The sequence below is a fragment of the Schistocerca nitens genome, chromosome 4 (assembly GCF_023898315.1).
Source record: "Schistocerca nitens isolate TAMUIC-IGC-003100 chromosome 4, iqSchNite1.1, whole genome shotgun sequence".
In the NCBI taxonomy this organism is placed as follows: Eukaryota; Metazoa; Arthropoda; class Insecta; order Orthoptera; family Acrididae; genus Schistocerca; species Schistocerca nitens.
Window position 1 is genome coordinate 884,009,289 of NC_064617.1, and position 21,071 is coordinate 884,030,359.

The window sequence follows — 21,071 nt, forward strand, 5'->3', positions numbered from 1 at the left end:
GGGGTATTCTGTATTTGCTAGTATTGTACATCTGCTTGTGATGTGATCTACTGTTTCTATTTGTTGTTTACAAAGTCTGCATTTATCTGTTGTGGTATTGGGATCTTTAATAATATGCTTGCTGTAATACCTGGTGTTTATTGTTTGATCCTGTATTGCAATCATGAATCCTTCTGTCTCACTGTATATATTGCCTTTTCTTAGCCATGTGTTGGATGCGTCTTGATCGATGTGTGGCTGTGTTAGATGATACGGGTGCTTGCCATGAAGTGTTTTCTTTTTCCAATTTACTTTCTTCGTATCTGTTGATGTTATGTGGTCTAAAGGGTTGTAGAGGTGGTTATGAAATTGTAGTGGTGTAGCCGATGTATTTATATGAGTGATTGCTTTGTGTATTTTGCTAGTTTCTGCTCGTTCTATAAAGAATTTTCTTAAATTGTCTACCTGTCCATAATGTAGGTTTTTTATATCGATAAATCCCCTTCCTCCTTCCTTTCTGCTTAATGTGAATCTTTCTGTTGCTGAATGTATGTGATGTATTCTATATTTATGGCATTGTGATCGTGTAAGTGTATTGAGTGCTTCTAGGTCTGTGTTACTCCATTTCACTACCCCAAATGAGTAGGTCAATATTGGTATGGCATAAGTATTTATAGCTTTGGTCTTGTTTCTTGCTGTCAATTCTGTTTTCAGTATTTTTGTTAGTCTTTGTCTATATTTTTCTTTTAGTTCTTCTTTAATATTTGTATTATCTATTCCTATTTTTTGTCTGTATCCTAGATATTTATAGGCATCCGTTTTTTCCATCGCTTCTATGCAGTCGCTGTGGTTATCCAATATGTAATCTTCTTGTTTAGTGTGTTTTCCCTTGACTATGCTATTTTTCTTACATTTGTCTGTTCCAAAAGCCATACTTATATCATTGCTGAATACTTCTGTTATCTTTAGTAATTGGTTGAGTTGTTGATTTGTTGCTGCCAGTAGTTTTAGATCATCCATGTATAGCAAATGTGTGATTTTGTGTGGGTATGTTCCAGTAATATTGTATCCATAATTTGTATTATTTAGCATGTTGGATAGTGGGTTCAGAGCAAGGCAGAACCAGAAAGGACTTAATGAGTCTCCTTGGTATATTCCACGCTTAATCTGTATTGGCTGTGATGTGATATTATCTGAATTTGTTTGGATATTAAGTGTGGTTTTCCAATTTTTCATTACTATGTTTAGGAACTGTATCAATTTAGGATCTACTTTGTATATTTCCAATATTTGTAGTAACCATGAGTGGGGTACACTATCAAAAGCTTTTTGGTAATCAATGTATGCGTAGTGTAGCGACCTTTGTTTAGTTTTAGCTTGATATGTCACCTCTGCATCTATTATCAGTTGCTCTTTACATCCTCGTGCTCCTTTGCAACAGCCTTTTTGTTCTTCATTTATAATTTTGTTCTGTGTTGTATGTGTCATTAATTTCTGTTTAATGATTGAAGTTAATATTTTGTATATTGTTGGTAGGCATGTTATGGGGCAATATTTAGCTGGGTTCGCTGTGTCTGCTTGATCTTTAGGTTTCAGATAAGTTATTCCATGTGTAAGTGTATCAGGGAATGTGTATGGGTCTGCAATGTAACTGTTAAATAATTTAGTTAGATGTGAATGTGTTGAGGTGAACTTCTTTAACCAGAAATTTGCTATTTTATCATTTCCAGTGGCTTTCCAGTTGTGAGTAGAATTAATTGCTTGGGTGACTTCATGTTGCAAAATTATCACTTCAGGCATTTGTGGTATCATCTTGTATGTGTCTGTTTCTGCTTGTATCCACCGTGCATGCCTGTTATGTTGTACTGGGTTTGACCATATGTTGCTCCAGAAGTGTTCCATGTCTGTTATGTTTGGTGGATTGTCTATTTTAATGTGTGTGTTATCTATTGTCTGGTAAAATTTCTTTTGGTTTGTGTTGAATGTTTGGTTTTGTTTCCTTCTATTTTCACTTTTTTTGTATCTTCTGAGTCGTTTGGCTAATGCTTGTAATTTCTGCTTCTTTTCGTCTAATTGCTCTGTCGCTTCTTGTTGTGAGATTTTACCTAATCTTTTTCGTTTTTTATCCGAGATTTCATTTCTTATAAATTGTGTTAGCTGTCCGATGTCTTTTCTCAGTTTTTCTATTCTGATCTGTAGCCTGTGTTGCCATGCTGGTTTTGTGGGTTTCTTCTGTGTGTTGGTTGGTTCTGATCTCTGTCTAGTGTGTATATTTAGTGTAGTGAGTGCTCCTATATAAACCAGTAGTTGTAACTCTTCCATAGTTGTGTTTTCATTTATTTTGTTGTGTATGATTGTGTTGATAGTTTTTATTGTTGTTTCGACTTGTGGGTTATTTGGTGGTCTATGCAAGAATGGTCTAATGTCTGTATTTGTGTCTTTGTATTCTATATATGTTAGCTGAAATTTTTCTTCTATATCTAACATCTGTGTCACTTCGTGTTCTATTTTTGCTTGTTCTGGTGGCTGTCTTAAGATTTCGTTTTCCTCTGATTGTTTAATTGGTGCGTGTTGTTCTTTGTTTGTTTGCTCTGGGATGTTTGAGTCCATTACTGTATTTTCTTCTTCTTCTGATTGCACATTAGTTTGTTCCAGTATTTGTTGTACTTGTTGTTTGATGTTTTCTAATTCTGACTGGGGTATCCTGTTATTTTTGATTATTACACGGATCTGATCAGCTAGTCGTTTATTATTATTATTATTATTTACATTTTATGGCCTTCATTGGACCACTCTAGCCAACTTTATACAAAGAATTTTTCAATTTCCTAACGGCCCTGTACTACTTCATTCTCTCGCAGATCATCCTTCTTTCTTCATTGGAGATCACCCTTCCCATTGTCTGTCTGTTGATTCTCGTTTGCAGTCTGGTTTGTTTGTCTGTGAGTTTCCTGATTTTGTCAGTTATGTCTTCCAGTGTAATCTGTAGCTCATCCATATCTTCCTTGATTTCTGTAATCCACTTAATGTTGCCCTTACTATTCCAAAATTTTTCTATTATTCTCCTGATGATTCTGTTCTCTGGTGTTCTGATTAGATGTCTGCAAAATGAAATGTGTTTCTTCCTGATTGTACTCATTACCGGTTCTATTTCCTTGTAGCCCGTTTCATTTGTAGCTACTCTCCAGTGTCCATCTATCTGGTACGATTTGTTGATGCACATTCTGATGATTCATCAAGTATAATCAACAAATGTGCACATTTGGCACTTTGGTACATCTTCACTGCATACAAGGTTATTCTTGGTATTTTTCTGTTATTGTTTGCATATTTTTGGCTAATGTGATTTATACAATTATATATGCTATACTGATCTATGTTTCTTGAAATTCATATATTTTAATGATATTTTCTACATACAATATAATCAAAATTTTGAGCATGAGCAGTCTGATCTAAGAAAAACACACACTACTTTTGGATGAAAAACGTAATTATGAATACTGTGTATTTGTTAAAATTCTGCAAAGACTTGTATGGTCAAGTAACACTAATCATTATTGTGACGAAACACTTTTAATATTTGCAATCTGAAAAAAAATTAATTGCATAAATTGTGGTTCAGATGTTTATCCATGTTTTATTTGATACAAAATTTAATGAATATCAATTTTCTCTCTTCGGCAACGACTAATTATTACAACCTTTGAAGTACTCTGACATAAATTGTGTTGATAAGCAGAGTTTTGTCATATTAATATTTCAGCTTACATGTTCAGATAGTTATAGTTTGCTTATAACTTTAATGTTGTGCTTATACAAAATGACACAGCTATTAACTGAAAATTTTATACAAAACTTTTGCCATGTCACACAGTTTTGTCTTGCTTCATAATGATTTTGCAACAGTATATCTGTATATCGGCAGAAGCTGTTTTCTTTAGAAGAATAATGTAAATAAATTTTTTCCATGAATTTTTTTTTTTTAAATATTGGATGAATAATTTTTTAGGAATAAGTTTTCATAGTTACATAGTGTGCCTTTTGGCTCAGTGGTAAGTGCTACTCTACAAAACTGAAGGCCTAGAGTTCGATCCCCAGTCAATCCTACAATTTTTATCTTTCACCTATCACTTCTTTCACTTCTGGCAATGTTTGCCGATGCAAAAAATGTCGAGTTGGACCGTCATAGCTGGCAGAGTATGTCAGTTCAAAGGTCAGAAGATTGTATTATGAAGTACCAAATTTAGGTCAAATACCACCTTTTGGGAAGTTCTGGGTTTTTTTTTTAACCACACACACACACACACACACACACACACACACACACACACACACACACACACACACACACACTTCTTTCTTTGCAGTTCTTCCATATATGTCGCAAACTGATGTCATTCAAGGAAATCTTTTATATTATGAAGTAACCCATCAGTATTGTCTTAAAACAAACAACTGTGAAGTTTCAACAAATCTGTTTACCAGTCGCAAATGTGACTGTGATGGAAACTAAATGCCAATTTGTGTTCCCGAACCATCTCCATAATAATTGGGTGTCGATTGAGCCTAAGGGTAAACAAATCTACTGGACCACCTCTGAATTGCTTCCATGTTGTTCTATGGATAACAACAGAAGATAAGTATAAGAACTCATTGTATATTCATTTTTGAGCACTTACCTTCCCAATGAAAATATAAGATGCCATACTAGCATTAGACTTGATACAAAGGTACCATCAACAACTGAAACTGCTGCACATTTAATTTCCTTGACAGTGTCTTTGTATGTTTTTAAAGGAATCGAAATAAATGTTTAATACGGAAGTGTTTCACACTGCACTTTGAATTCTGCAGCTGCCATACGCAAAGTAACAATCTCTGTAACTACCACGTAGCTGGTTGCTATTATTTTCTCAAGCCAACCATTACCCTACAGCTTTGAATTCTAATCTGTAAATACCTCACAAAATAATTGCTGGAACTTACTCGGCACTTGCGAGGCTGCCACGGGAGCAGGAGCAGGTGCAGGAGCAGCGGTGGGTGGCAGCGGAGGAGGCTCGCTGGGCCTGAGTACAGAGCTGGCAGGCTGCGGCTGCGAGGTGATCGCGGGGCTGCTGGCACGGCGGTCCGGTCCACCAGTCACCCCGTCGTACTCCTTCCCCGTGCTGACACAGAGGAGAAGCAGAGTACAAAATTACACTGCTACTCTGTCTTAACTCTCACACAGTGGAATCATCCATAGGATATTAAACCGTAATCTTCCTCCTCTCTACTGTAACATCCATTTCACAAAATAATACACAGAACTTATTGGAGTAATCCTTCACAGTACACAGAAGAAACAAACAAGAAATAAAAGAACGGTCATCAACGGTAAGAACCGCTGACGACATTGCTGTCACCTGTGAAAGGGAAGGAGAATTACAGGACCTGTCTAACAGAATGAACAGTCCACCGAGCACAGAATATGATGAGAGTAGAAGTAGCAGAAGGTACTCGAGAGCAGCAAAAGTAGCAAGTGACTGTCAAGCAGAAGAGGAGGGAGAACGTGAAATGCAGAAAAGCAGAAGCAAAGAGAGCATTTCTTGCTAAAAGAAACTTGTTATATTAAAAATTGGCTGTAAGTTGAGGAAAAATTTTCTGAGCATGTATGCTTGGAGTATAGCATCATATGGGAGTGAATCGTGGGCAATGAAAAACTCAGCAAAGAAGAGAACCGGAGGATTTGTGGTTTGGTGTTACCCCGAAGAGTACTGAAAATTACGTGGACTGAGAAGGTAAGAAATTTGGAGATTCTCCAAGAATCGTCAAGGAATATTGTGGAAATGCTAATTAGAATTAAGAACAGAATGCATGGTCATGTGTTCCGACATCAGGTATAAATTCCTCAGTACTGGACTGAGCCTTAAAGAGCAAAAATCACAGGGAGGGCAGCGACTGGAAAATATTGAACAAATAATTGAGGATGCCAGGTGTAACTGTTGCTTTCAGACTGGCACAGCAGAGGACACCACAGTGTGCCACATCAAACCAATCAGAAAACTGATGATGAAAATGTGGTAGGAAAGGGGGGGGGGGGGGGGAAGGGGAGGGTTTAAAGCCACACCACCCACTGGAAAAAGCAAGTTGCTGTCAATGGGACTGGATAATATAACACATTTTCCAAATGGTCACTCACTGTAACAGCAGCAACGGACAGTCCACAGCGTGTACAATATAATAGTCAAAACAATCCACACCAATGTTCCAGTTAAAACAATAACATGCAATCAAATAATGTAAAAATAAAAATTTTTGAATATACAAGGGTTAGCTGATAAGTACTGCCTCCACCTTCGTAACTCTTCAACAGTTGGCAGCATTGGGTTGCAGCAGGTACTGGCTTGTTCTGTAGCCTCTTCTCTACAGCTCCAGTTGGCGGGGAAGCCTTAGCATTGAACGGTTGTGTTGTTACAGTGTAAAGTATGGAACCCTGTGCAGATGGTCGGACAATGCAATTTAAGCAATGTGCAGTCAAGGAATGCAGTCATTGAATTCTTGACAGCAGAAGGTATCACCCCAAAGGAGATTCATCAGAGAATGAAAGCAGTTTATGGTGATTGTCCCCGCTCAGTTAGCCGTGCTGTCTAACACACTGCTTTCCGGGCAGGAAGGTGTGCTGGTCCCTGGCAGATTAGTGTCGAGGTCCAATGTACTGACCAGTCTGTGGATGGTTTTTAAGGCGGTTTTCCATCTGCCTTGGCGAATGCGGGCTGGTTCCCCTTATTGCGTCTTAGTTACACTATGTTGGTGATTGCTGTGCAAACACTTTCTCCACATACGTGTACACCATGATTACCACGTAAACATTGGGGTTACACTCATCTGGTGTGAGACGTTCCTGGGGGAATCCACTGGGTCCAAACCGCACAATAACCATGGGTTCGGTCTGGGGCGGCAGTCGGGTGAATGGACTGCTGTAGCCTATTGTGGGATTGTGTACCATTGAGGGCTACAGTGGGGACAAAGTCTCTCAGTCGTTTCTAGGTCCCCAGTTCAATACAATACAAACAATCCAATGGTGATTGTGTTGATGTGAGTACTGTGTGTCATTGGGCGAGTAAGTTTAAAGATGTTGAGGTGGGAACATTTGAGCTGCACGAGAAACAAAGAGTTGGACATCCTGTGACAGCAACCACCAAGTTTCACAAGCAAAATGTTGAAAGACTGATTCAGGATGATCGTCATATCACTCAGAGAGAAACTGCAACCACAAATTAGCATTTCACAAGAATGTGTGGGTCAGATTATTGCTTTGCTTGGCTATCAGATCTGTGCACGATAGGTACCCTTGATGCTGATTCCTGAAATGAAGGAGCACAGACTTGAAATTTCTCAGGAACTCCTCTTGCGTTATGAGAATGAAGGTGACGCCTTTCTCCATTCAATCGTGGGACATCATCATCATCATGCTTCTGATGAAGACTGTAGGACTGAGGTTGTGGAAATAGAGTGTCGATTTCTTTCGTGACGGCTTCAGAAAACTTGTTCATCGTTGGCAGATATGTATCCAATTGGCTGGCGATTATGTGGAAAAGTGAATATTGGTAATTAAAGATCACATTCTGAGGATTATTTCTGTGTTCCCATCCAAACCCAATGAATGAAGGTGGAGGCATTACTTTTCATTCAACCCTCGTAATAATGTATTTTCAAACAGTGATTTTTATAAGGTTATTTTTCATAATAAAATGCTGCCAATCTTTTTACGATGTTTTTTTAATTGGATATGCAGCATGAAATTAGAGAATTTATTCTAATTTTCGGGTGCTTGTGCTTATTCATGTTTTTATATGATGATCTAGTTGTTTATTATTCCCAAGTGGGATGCTGCATTTTACATTTTGCTTCATTTTTAACTATAAAGCAAACAACAGAGCTTTCACTATTTAAAACACAACTACGTGATCATATTCACTTGCACGTCCAAAAGAACAGATCTCATCGACGATCCACAGCTGTACGAAATAAAAAAATTTATTTACTGACTGCAGATTATTTGACACAAGCAGTATTAGGTGTACAAGTACTACCCAGGCAGCATCAGTCTCAATTCCTCACAGCTCTGTTCTCCCTTCCATGAGAATCCAGTTAATACTCTTGGCGAGCATTAGGTGATGAATATAGTGGACTATGGCATACGTATGCAGGCAGCAAGACATATGGAGGTTCTAGTTTTTCCTCCAGAGTGTGCACTGATAGCTGAAGTAGTTAATGCAACCATTCACAATTAGTGGGAGATCCGAGTTTGGGTCCCGGATTGACACAAATTTTCACATGCTACTAATAGATATTACATATACACCTAATACAGCTAATGTCTAAGAACTGATAGTCGGCAAATAAATTTTGAACAACACAATCATATATTAAAAAAAGTAATCTGAACAAGCACCTGAAATGAGAATTAATTCTCAAGATAAAAACATTCATAAAGTGAAGATTAGCAGAAATTCATTTCCTTATGAGAAATAACCTTATATTCTCATACTCACAATCTTTCCCACACTCACTGCATAATGGAAAAGGCAAAAATCTAACTGTTGCGTGCTGAGAAGTAAATGTTATGCAACTTTTCTATAGCTTTTAGCCAGAGCAATAGAAAGACTAACTTGAAAGACACTATTATGATCGTGAAGACACAACAAATAAAATAATTTAGATGCCAATGAAATGACATTGTACACACATACCTACCATAACACATTTCACTTCTTGTGTTAATACTGTGGTGCAGTGAGAAGCTATAGGATGACTGACAGTGTTAATATGGATATAAGACTCACCTACTGTCATCGTCTTTAGAAGCTTCTCCTCCTGTAGCCAGGTAAAAAGTGGAACTCGTCTTTCGAGAATTGGCAATCGAAGTGGCAACCGAGGCCTGGGACGCCGAAACAACCGATGTCGTTCTGCGGAACTTTCGCAGTGACCAGTACTTGCGACTCCTCGCAGGTCCCCGACTGCCCGAGTCCGGTTGAGGAGCCTCTCGCTGTAGATGAGACTCCGGTGGTTGTGGAGGTGAGGCAGTGGTGGCGGCTGGCAAGGGTTCGACCAGAGGAATGGCGACAGTGGCTGCAGGGGTTGCCAGAGGTGTCTGGCCGCCTGGGCAGAAAGGGGAAAACTTTATAGCTTTATTTCCTCAGACTCAATATCTGACATAGAACTGGTAGCACTCCTGGGGGACCTCAGCTTACTCTGCCACAAGCAATACACATCAATGACCAATGAAGTACCCCGTCGAAGAACCTAAGGTTATGAAGTTCGGAAATCTTATGTGAAAACACAATTGACAATAGAAGTTTTTTGAGTATGTCCTGGAGACATACTTAGATAGCCTGATATTTAAGATAATTCCTCAAAAGAGGCAGCACACCGAGTTTCAATAGTCATGAAATATTCGTTGTGACTGGTTTTGCCATATCATTTCATCTCATTGCATCTTCATTAGTATCACCCTCTAATCCATTCAGGGAATCCGATTCAACTGATACACTTTCAATCTTTATTAGAATTTCATGATCCACTACTTCAAATACTTTTAAAAAGACAATAAATATTCATGTTCTTTCCTCTTTACTGTCAAATTCACATAATGACTGTTTTTGTTTTCCTCATTGCTGATGCCCTCTTAATTTTGACTGTGGAACACTTTTTACATTAAATGCTATGTAATAAACAAGTTTTACATGCATAATCCTCTCAAATATTTTTGAAATGGAAGATGTTATTGTAATAGGTCTTTAGTTGGTTCCAATACCATTCCCCAGCTCTTTATGAACTATATTCACCTTATGAGGTTTTCAGCATATCACATCATCAGGAAAAGTGCCTGTCTCACATGAACATGTCATAAGTTAAACTATTTCTAATATTCTTACAAGAATACTATCAATATTGGCAGGGACAGTATTCTTTATTATTTCATTGTTTTGGTTACTACATCAGGTGTATATGTGTGTGTGTGGGGGGGGGGGGGGGGGGGGAAGAGGAACAGAGAGGGGGGTGGAGGAACAGAGTGGCAGAGGGGGTGCTGGGTGCTGGAGGAGCCGAGTGGCAGAGGGGGTGCTGGGTGCTGGAGGAGCCGAGTGGCAGAGGGGGTGCTGGGTGCTGGAGGAGCCGAGTGGCAGAGGGGGTGCTGGAGGAGCCGAGTGGCAGAGGGGGTGCTGGGTGCTGGAGGAGCCGAGTGGCAGAGGGGGTGCTGGGTGCTGGAGGAGCCGAGTGGCAGAGGGGGTGCTGGGTACTGGAGGAGCCGAGTGGCAGAGGGGGTGCTGGGTGCTGGAGGAGCCGAGTGGCAGAGGGGGTGCTGGGTGCTGGAGGAGCCGAGTGGCAGAGGGGGTGCTGGGTGCTGGAGGAGCCGAGTGGCAGACGGGGTGCTGGGTGCTGGAGGAGCCGAGTGGCAGACGGGGTGCTGGGTGCTGGAGGAGCCGAGTGGCAGAGGGGGTGCTGGGTGCTGGAGGAGCCGAGTGGCAGAGGGGGTGCTGGGTGCTGGAGGAGCCGAGTGGCAGAGGGGGTGCTGGGTGCTGGAGGAGCCGAGTGGCAGAGGGGTTGCTGGGTGCTGGAGGAGCCGAGTGGCAGAGGGGGTGCTGGAGGAGCCGAGTGGCAGAGGGGGTGCTGGGTGCTGGAGGAGCCGAGTGGCAGAGGGGGTGCTGGGTGCTGGAGGAGCGGAGTGGCAGAGGGGGTGCTGGAGGAGCCGAGTGGCAGAGGGGGTGCTGGGTGCTGGAGGAGCCGAGTGGCAGAGGGGGTGCTGGGTGCTGGAGGAGCCGAGTGGCAGAGGGGGTGCTGGGTGCTGGAGGAGCCGAGTGGCAGAGGGGGTGCTGGAGGAGCCGAGTGGCAGAGGGGGTGCTGGGTGCTGGAGGAGCCGAGTGGCAGAGGGGGTGCTGGGTGCTGGAGGAGCCGAGTGGCAGAGGGGGTGCTGGAGGAGCCGAGTGGCAGAGGGGGTGCTGGGTGCTGGAGGAGCCGAGTGGCAGAGGGGGTGCTGGGTGCTGGAGGAGCCGAGTGGCAGAGGGGGTGCTGGGTGCTGGAGGAGCCGAGTGGCAGAGGGGGTGCTGGGTGCTGGAGGAGCCGAGTGGCAGAGGGGGTGCTGGGTGCTGGAGGAGCCGAGTGGCAGAGGGGGTGCTGGGTACTGGAGGAGCCGAGTGGCAGAGGGGGTGCTGGGTGCTGGAGGAGCCGAGTGGCAGAGGGGGTGCTGGGTGCTGGAGGAGCCGAGTGGCAGAGGGGGTGCTGGAGGAGCCGAGTGGCAGAGGGGGTGCTGGGTGCTGGAGGAGCCGAGTGGCAGAGGGGGTGCTGGGTGCTGGAGGAGCCGAGTGGCAGAGGGGGTGCTGGGTGCTGGAGGAGCCGAGTGGCAGAGGGGGTGCTGGGTGCTGGAGGAGCCGAGTGGCAGAGGGGGTGCTGGGTGCTGGAGGAGCCGAGTGGCAGAGGGGGTGCTGGAGGAGCCGAGTGGCAGAGGGGGTGCTGGAGGAGCCGAGTGGCAGAGGGGGTGCTGGGTGCTGGAGGAGCCGAGTGGCAGAGGGGGTGCTGGGTGCTGGAGGAGCCGAGTGGCAGAGGGGGTGCTGGAGGAGCCGAGTGGCAGAGGGGGTGCTGGAGGAGCCGAGTGGCAGAGGGGGTGCTGGAGGAGCCGAGTGGCAGAGGGGGTGCTGGAGGAGCCGAGTGGGGGCGGGTACTGGAGGAGCCGAGTGGGGGCGGGTACTGGAGGAGCCGAGTGGGGGCTGGTGCTGGAGGAGCCGAGTGGGGGCGGGTGCTGGAGGAGCCGAGTGGGGGCGGGTGCTGGAGGAGCCGAGTGGGGGCGGGGTACTGGAGGAGCCGAGTGGGGGGGGTGTACTGGGGGAGCCGAGTGGGGGGGGGGGGTACTGGGGGAGCCGAGTGGAGGGGGGGGTACTGGGGGAGCCGAGTGCGGGGGGTTACTGGAGGAGCCGAGTGGGGGGGGGGGGGTACTGGAGGAGACGAGTGGGGAGGGGTGTTGGAGGAGCCGAGTGGGGGGGGGGGGTACTGGAGGAGCCGAGTGGGGGGGGGGGTACTGGAGGAGCCGAGTGGGGGGGTACTGGAGGAGCCGAGTGGGGGGGGGGGTACTGGAGGAGCCGAGTGGGGGGGTACTGGAGGAGCCGAGTGGGGGTGTACTGGAGGAGCAGAGTGGGGGGGGTACTGGAGGAGCAGAGTGGGGGGGGGGGGTTCTGGCATAGTAGAGTGGGGGGAGGGGGGGGGGGTTCTGGCATAGTAGAGTGGGGGAGGGGGGTGCTGGAGGAGCAGAGTGGGGGGGGGGGTGTTGCTGGAGGAGCAGTGTGGGGGGGACGGTGCTGGAGGAGCAGAGTGGGGAGGACGGTGCTGGAGGAGCAGAGTGGGGGCGGGTGCTGGAGGAGCCGAGTGGGGGCGGGTGCTGGAGGAGCCGAGTGGGGGCGGGGTGCTGGAGGAGCCGAGTGGGGGCGGGGTACTGGAGGAGCCGAGTGGGGGGGGTGTACTGGGGGAGCCGAGTGGGGGGGTGTACTGGGGGAGCCGAGTGGGGGGGGGGGTACTGGGGGAGCCGAGTGCGGGGGGTTACTGGAGGAGCCGAGTGGGGGGGGGGGTACTGGAGGAGACGAGTGGGGAGGGGTACTGGAGGAGCCGAGTGGGGGGGGGGTACTGGAGGAGCCGAGTGGGGGGGGGTACTGGAGGAGCCGAGTGGGGGGGTACTGGAGGAGCCGAGTGGGGGGGGGGGTACTGGAGGAGCCGAGTGGGGGGGTACTGGAGGAGCCGAGTGGGGGTGTACTGGAGGAGCAGAGTGGGGGGGGTACTGGAGGAGCAGAGTGGGGGGGTACTGGAGGAGCAGAGTGGGGGGGGGGGTTCTGGCATAGTAGAGTGGGGGGAGGGGGGGTGCTGGAGGAGCAGAGTCGGGGGGGGTGTTGCTGGAGGAGCAGTGTGGGGGGGACGGTGCTGGAGGAGCAGAGTGGGGAGGACGGTGCTGGAGGAGCAGAGTGGGGGGGGACGGTGCTGGAGGAGCAGAGTGGGGGCGGGTGCTGGAGGAGCAGAGTGGGGGGGGGGGTACTGGAGGAGCCGAGTGGGGGGGTACTGGAGGAGCCGAGTGGGGGGGGGGTACTGGAGGAGCCGAGTGGGGGGGTACTGGAGGAGCCGAGTGGGGGTGTACTGGAGGAGCAGAGTGGGGGGGGTACTGGAGGAGCAGAGTGGGGGGGTACTGGAGGAGCAGAGTGGGGGGGGGGGGTTCTGGCATAGTAGAGTGGGGGGAGGGGGGGTGCTGGAGGAGCAGAGTCGGGGGGGGTGTTGCTGGAGGAGCAGTGTGGGGGGGACGGTGCTGGAGGAGCAGAGTGGGGAGGACGGTGCTGGAGGAGCAGAGTGGGGGGGGACGGTGCTGGAGGAGCAGAGTGGGGGCGGGTGCTGGAGGAGCAGAGTGGGGGGGGGTGCTGGAGGAGCAGAGTGGGGGGCGGGTGCTGGAGGAGCAGAGTGGGGGGCGGGTGCTGGAGGAGCAGAGTGGGGGGGACGGTGCTGGAGGAGCAGAGTGGGGGCGGGTGCTGGAGGAGCAGAGTGGGGGGGGGGTGCTGGAGGACCAGAGTGGGGGGGGGGGGTGCTGGAGGAGCAGAGGGGGGTGGGGTGCTGGAGGAGCAGAGTATTGGGGCGGGTGCTGGAGGAGCAGAGTGGGGGGGGGTGCTGCTGGAGGAGCAGCATGAGACCCAGAAAATATTAGATACAGGCTCCCAGGTAGATGCTATTTTTCTTGACTTCCGGAAGGCGTTCAATACAGTTCCACACTGTCACCTGATAAACAAAGTAAGAGCCTACGGAATATCAGACCAGCTGTGTGGCTGGATTGAAGAGTTTTTAGCAAACAGAACACAGCATGTTGTTATCAATGGAGAGACATCTACAGACGTTAAGGTAACCTCTGGCGTGCCACAGGGGAGTGTTATGGGACCATTGCTTTTCACAATATATATAAATGACCTAGTAGATAGTGTCGGAAGTTCCATGCGGCTTTTCGCGGATGATGCTGTAGTATACAGAGAAGTTGCAGCATTAGAAAATTGTAGCGAAATGCAGGAAGATCTGCAGCGGATAGGCACTTGGTGCAGGGAGTGGCAACTGTCCCTTAACATAGACAAATGTAATGTATTGCGAATACATAGAAAGAAGGATCCTTTACTGTATGATTATATGATAGCGGAACAAACACTGGTAGCAGTTACTTCTGTAAAATATCTGGGAGTATGCGTGCGGAACGATTTGAAGTGGAATGATCATATAAAATTAACTGTTGGCAAGGCAGGTGCCAGGTTGAGATTCATTGGGAGAGTGCTTAGAAAATGTAGTCCATCAACAAAGGAGGTGGCTTACAAAACACTCGTTCGACCTATACTTGAGTATTGCTCATCAGTGTGGGATCCGTACCAGATCGGGTTGACGGAGGAGATAGAGAAGATCCAAAGAAGAGCGGCGCGTTTCGTCACAGGGTTATTTGGTAACCGTGATAGCGTTACGGAGATGTTTAGCAAACTCAAGTGGCAGACTCTGCAAGAGAGGCGCTCTGCATCGCGGTGTAGCTTGCTCGCCAGGTTTCGAGAGGGTGCGTTTCTGGATGAGGTATCGAGTATATTGCTTCCCCCTACTTATACCTCCCGAGGAGATCACGAATGTAAAATTAGAGAGATTAGAGCGCGCACGGAGGCTTTCAGACAGTCGTTCTTCCCGCGAACCATACGCGACTGGAACAGGAAAGGGAGGTAATGACAGTGGCACGTAAAGTGCCCTCCGCCACACACCGTTGGGTGGCTTGCGGAGTATGAATGTAGATGTAGATGTAGATGTAGAGCAGAGTGGGGGCGGGTGCTGGAGGAGCAGAGTGGGGGCGGGTGCTGGAGGAGCAGAGTGGGGGCGGGTGCTGGAGGAGCAGAGTGGGGGCGGGTGCTGGAGGAGCAGAGTGGGGGCGGGTGCTGGAGGAGCAGAGTGGGGGCGGGTGCTGGAGGAGCAGAGTGGGGGCGGGTGCTGGAGGAGCAGAGTGGGGGCGGGTGCTGGAGGAGCAGAGTGGGGGCGGGTGCTGGAGGAGCAGAGTGGGGGCGGGTGCTGGAGGAGCAGAGTAGGGGGGGTGCTGGAGGAGCAGAGTGGGGGGGGGTCCTGGAGGAGCAGAGTGGGGGGGGTGCTGGAGGAGCAGAGTGGGGGGGGGTGCTGGAGGAGCAGAGTGGGGGGGGGATACTGGAGGAGCAGAGTGGGGGTGGGGTGCTGGAGGAGCAGGGTGGTGGAATGTGCAGGAGCAGAGTGGGGGGTGTGGAGGAGTAGAATGAGGGGAGGACTGATAGGCCAGCTGAGACAGACTGATGACTACCATGTTGCCCTCTACTGATGGCATCACTGGATACAGAAAGTGGTGGTGGTGTGGTGTCAGAATGCCACTGTCCCACCCACTGTTAGCTTTCTTGGCCATGTAATAGCTACTTCTCACTCGTAGCTCCTCAAATGACACCACAAGGCTGAGTGCACCTCATTCCAGTCCTTCCACTTAGAAAAAACCCCTGGCAGTACTGGGAACCAAATCTGGGTTTACTGACTGGCAGCCTGGCACACTGACCAATGATCTACAACGACAGACTTTACCCACCCAGTGCGTTTGTTTAATATCTGTTAGGCTGAGTAATGTTTGTTTATGTTTCATTTTTTCGCATTTTCTGTGACAGCTATATGAAATTGCTAATTTTTTTCTTCATTTTTGGAAAAAATTACATTTCATTGTGGTGAAAACGAATTCCTTTCTAATTGCACTTAATATTCGGTCCAACATAATTAAATGAAATGTTCTTTATCTTTAATTGCTATCAGCCACCATTGGCCATCATCAGATCAAGAACAGAAAAAGAATAGAATATCTATTTTACCCTGTGTAACACTTGCACTCTGCATTTTATCCAGTCTGAAATGGGATTAATTGGTGACCATCTAATAACGCTTTTAATCAGTATGGAAAGTAATTTTAGTTTTGCTTTTCATGTTGACACTTACGTGTAGTGCAGATGTAGTAAAATAGATATTATTTTCCTTTTTTCCTGTTAATTCTGATGGTGGCCGATAACAATAAACAAAATAAAATATATTAAGTGCCAAACATAGCTGCCTCAGGTGAAAATTGCTGAAGTATGTAATAGCTTGAATTATTAAACATCCTCTAGAAGCACATTTTTCAATTTATAGCCCGGCTTTTAACAATTTTTGTCACTGTCACATTTTCGTGTAGGTAGTTGAAATCGTTTGGATATTAATAAAACTTTTTTAAAATTTTTTTTATAATTTTTTTTTGTAAATATACAATTGATGAGGATTTTAACTGGAAAATGCACATTTTGGAACTCCTAAAACAACTTAGTTCAGTCACATTTGCACTTAGAATAATAGCAAATTTTTGGGAGACACAAATCAGTATGCCGACATATTTTGCAAATTTTTACGCAATGATGTCATATGGAATAATGTTCTGAGGTACCTCATCTTTAGGAAAGGAGCCTTCATTGCTCAAAAATGTACTGCAAGCATAATAATGTGGTGCTCACCCACGATCATCTCGTAGACACTTATTTAAGGATTTAGGCTTTCTGACAGCTGCTTCACAGTATATTTATTCCCTTATTAAGTCTGTTGCGAACAATCCAGTGCAGTTTAAAAGGAACAATGATGTACATAATTACTATACTAGAAAGAAAAATGATATTCATTATTCCACATTAAGGATATCTTTCACACAAAAAAGGGTGCACAATGCTGCAACTGAAAGTTTTGATCACTTACCCAGTGATGTAAAACATCTGTCAGACAGCAAAGTACGATTTGAAAAGAAACAAAGAGTTTCTCATTAACAATTCCTATTCCATAGAAGAATTTCTATTACTGTGATGTCTAAGAGGTGTTGGGTAGGAATTAATAACTCGTGAAATGACTCAAGTGTTCATTCTTTATGCAATATAAATGTACAAATTTTACATACAGTTTGGCTTTTTCATAAAATCCAAACTGACTGCGACTCTGTTATAAGAAAGTTACTGAAATCATGTGGATGAATCTTTAAGTAACACATTAGCCATATAAAATCATACATGGAACTGTTAATGGAAACTTATGAATAAATTTTGATTTTGGTAATATTAATACTGTTGTGTTAAAGAAATCATCATCTCTAAAGGGAAAAAAAAGTGTCACAAAAAAACTTACATTGTAACAAACAATACAAAATTATTGTAATAGATGGCAAAATGAATCGTAACTGACCTATACAACAAAAGTTAAGATAATTTTACACACACACACACACACACACACACACACACACACACACACACACACACACACACACGCGATTGGTGGGTATGTAAATGATTAGAGCTGCAATTCCTTGTGACAGGTAGTGTTGTCATTACAATGCTTTAGCACTATTCATGTTTATGTTGCTACCACAGTTACCACACCGCCTAGAGTATACAAGGGGCTCGAACAGCATCAGACACAGAGCGATCACACAAAGAGGTTGCATACTCTTGTGAGACTGCAATATTGGCAACTGACAGTTTGAAAGGATCTCATTTTGGGTCTCTGTTTGACCGACTGGTCAAATCATGCAATATCCATATTTATGTGGTGTTCGGTTGTGATAGCAGACTGATGTTCGATCGCACAAGAACGTGACAACAGGCGCAGTCGACGTCAAGATTCCGGTCGACACCGTCCGACAACTGGGAGGGTGGATAGCAGTACCGTGCACGCATGAACCCTCTGCATCTGCACGTGCCACATGCAAACAGGAATTACGTCCCACGGACAGGCTGCCACTAACATGACAAGTGGCCGCATCTGTAGTGGTGCTGTAAGCAGGAAGCGTGGACTGCCGACAAACGGTGTCGCATAGCGTTTGGCCACAAATTGCGGTTCTGCATGACCCCAGCCAGCAAGTAGGACAGTGACATGGGGGGAGTTCCAGAGTGGCAGTGTCGCTCCTGGCATCACGTTGTGGGGAGCGACCAGCTACGACTTCAGATCACTGCCGGTGGTGATTAACGGAAACTCTGACAGAACGACAGTACATGATGGATATCCCGCGTCCTCATGTCTTACCTCCCATGCGACTGTATTACAGTGACAGTTTTAAATGGGACAGTGCTCGTCCACATAGTTTACGCACGTCTCTGAAGTGCCTGCAAAATGTCGAGGTACTCCTTTGGCCAGGAAGAGCATCAGACATGTCTTCCATAAAATGTAGGACCTGCTCTGATGTCAACTCCACCCCGGAGGCACTACCTGGGATATCGGAGATGAGCTGCAGCAGTAGTGGGTCAGCTTACCTCAGGAGAGGACACAATGTGTTTACGACACTCTGACCAACAGAATCAGTTAGATATCCAAGCAAGAGCTGATACAACAGCATATTGTAAGTTGACTCATACTACCAAGTTCTTGGTAAATTTGACTCGATGCTGTAATAACTGAAACCATGTCATACACACACTCACTCTTGACACACCAAGTTTCATTTTGTTTTCTCCTCCCTTCCTGGCTGCTTCACTTTTCTTGCTCGGTGATGTATGCAGGTAGGGGAGCCCACCCGTGACAGCGTATCTGACTTTTTTTTTTCTCTGTGGACTAAGTGCATCTTGTCGCCTATGAGCTGAGGATGACATGGGGGCCAGTCAGTACCGTTGGGCCTTCATGGCCTGTTCGGGAAAAGTTTTAGTTAAGTGTGTCTTGTGCCAGAAGAAAATAAAACAAAAAGTTTGAAGCAAATGATGCCTGGTTATTTAGAACAAAAACCTCAGGACCTGTTAATCAGATGAGAAGTCAATAGAAATGTGAAGGTTTATATTATACACACATTTCAGTTTACAAATTTCTATCATAAATTGTGAATAACAAACAATACAATTTAAATAGTAAAAATTATACATAATTACAAACCCAACATACTAAAACTGCATTTCATAATACACAAATTATTTTACTGAGCAAAAGCATAGCTCCATCAGAAATGACTTAAGGATGTGTTTAAAGGAATTCTTATGTTGCTGCTGTTTTAAATCAATAGGTTGCCTACTGAATAATTTAACTGTGACCTGTAAAACATTTTTCTGACATCAAACTGTTCCAGATTGAGACATGTGGACATTATCGATGTTTCTAGTTTGCAGTTACGGACATGTTTATTTTCTTGTAGGTCTCTTGATCTGTTTAAGACATTCTCATTTGCAAACGGGATACATTCATATGTGTAAAGGCTCAGCAGGTTTATTATTTTCAACTGAATAAAGTATAGCCTGCAAGCTTCAGTTTTCTTTAAAGTTGCCAATAGCAACGACAGTTTTTTTTTGTGTGTCCTAAACTTCAATTAATTTAGATCAGAATTTAGGTTTCTCAAATATACGTGTGTACCTGTTTAGCGAGTACTGCTTACAGAAAAACTTCACTTCAAGGATTAATTTCTACAATATTCTAAAGTAAAATATGAGAATATTTTTATCTTAGAAATTTATTCTCACTCACCACTGGGTGAAAGCTGAGCAGTACTCCTCTTTGCCGACTTCATCCTTCCAAAGCTCTTCCGAAGCTTAAGCATTTTCTTTCCAGCAGCCTCTGCTATTTTTGTGATGCCATAGACATTCTGCTGCGGAGGAGGAGCTGGTAATCGGCGGTGGATACCATTTGTCTCAATCTGCATTAACACAGACTTCTTAGTTACATACAAATGTTTTCTGAAAGAATGGCTATGGGGACAGCACTCTCTATGAAACGAAAATGTGAAGATGTTTAACAATCATAAAACAATCTGCTTATTGCATACTTTCATTTGTGGTGGTATACCTAGCACATAAGTAGTGTTCTGGCTAGATGAGGCATAAGTGCTGCTTTTTGACTGTCAAGGAATGTAAGAGAAATGCCCTGTTAACAAAAGTATTGGCCTCAGAATCTCTGGAATTTACAATATTGCACCAGTGAGGAAGCAACTGTACAGGTACAGTTCAGGGAACTCACAGTTTCTCAATGTAGTGCACAACACTAAGGGGACATTAAAAATAATGATTTAGAAAATTCAGTGTTTTCCAAGCACAGTGTTGTGACTAAACATAAAATAAAGTTGTTGAAAAATAATTCTTGTCCTTTCCATCAACGCACCGAGTCTCCACTATCAAATCAATTGTACTAATCAGAAAATCAGTAATTTAAATTTGGCCAGTGAATATAATCTCAATGGTGTGTGGAAGCAGGCTTTCAACATTTAATCTGCAAATAAATTGCTGAGTTTTTAACCTCCCAGCAGGTGAAACTAACATTGTAAACACTGACGTGAACTCTGCCTGTATGACAACACTCAGTTGTTATTGATGTAGAAGATGGAGACAATTGCTGAAAGCTTAACTTTTTACTCTAGCAAGATGTGGAATGACTACAAAGAATATTTTATACATGATTTTAAACACATAAGAGATACAATCTGAACAAAGCAATTTTTTTTTTTTTCCTTCCCCTACAGTTCACCTGAAACGAAGTAACTTTTATTTGAGAAGCAACTTCAAACAGTCTGACAATTGCTCTCCATGTTCCAGTGTGCCATTAAATGAAATAATAATGATGATTATGATGATAACAACAACAACAACAACAACAACAACAATAATACAGTATTGGACAACCACACCTAAAGTTTTTACATCTCATCAAAATTCTTATACATAAAGTGCCAAGAAAAAATTTGAAAGATGTGATTTTGAAACATCTAACAAAAAAGCGAAAATTTATTGCTACTAAAACACACAAAAAGTTATGGATATAACATATTTTCCCAAATAACTTGCCTTTTCCAACGATCTGATGTAGGTATCATCAGATTCATCTGAATCAAATGAATCAAAATCATCAAACGGAATGTCATTGTTATTGAGATTATTTTTGGCCACAATGTCATCCAGCATCTCGTAATGATGATCCGTGTCAGAGCCCGATGAGTTTTCTTCACCTACAACATTCAAATCAGTCGTACAATTTAGATTTATGAATAAAATAATGATTGTGTCTCCAGAACTATAGAACACACTGTTACAACCTCC

General features: G+C 44.9%; 1 protein-coding gene across 5 annotated transcripts in view; it reads right to left on the bottom strand.

Annotated features, from left to right (window-relative positions):
- Nucleotides 1-21,071, bottom strand: part of LOC126253408 (mucin-5AC-like) — a 448,548-nt gene that overhangs the window by 81,253 nt on the left and 346,224 nt on the right. For all 5 annotated transcript variants that reach the window (XM_049954712.1, XM_049954716.1, XM_049954713.1 and 2 more), the window contains 4 exons: nt 20,820-20,980; nt 19,510-19,678; nt 8,808-9,123; nt 4,969-5,147 (listed from right to left, as the gene is read on the bottom strand). In XM_049954712.1, the coding sequence (XP_049810669.1) occupies nt 4,969-5,147; nt 8,808-9,123; nt 19,510-19,678; nt 20,820-20,980 (825 nt within the window). The remainder of the gene's footprint in view (nt 1-4,968; nt 5,148-8,807; nt 9,124-19,509; nt 19,679-20,819; nt 20,981-21,071) is intronic.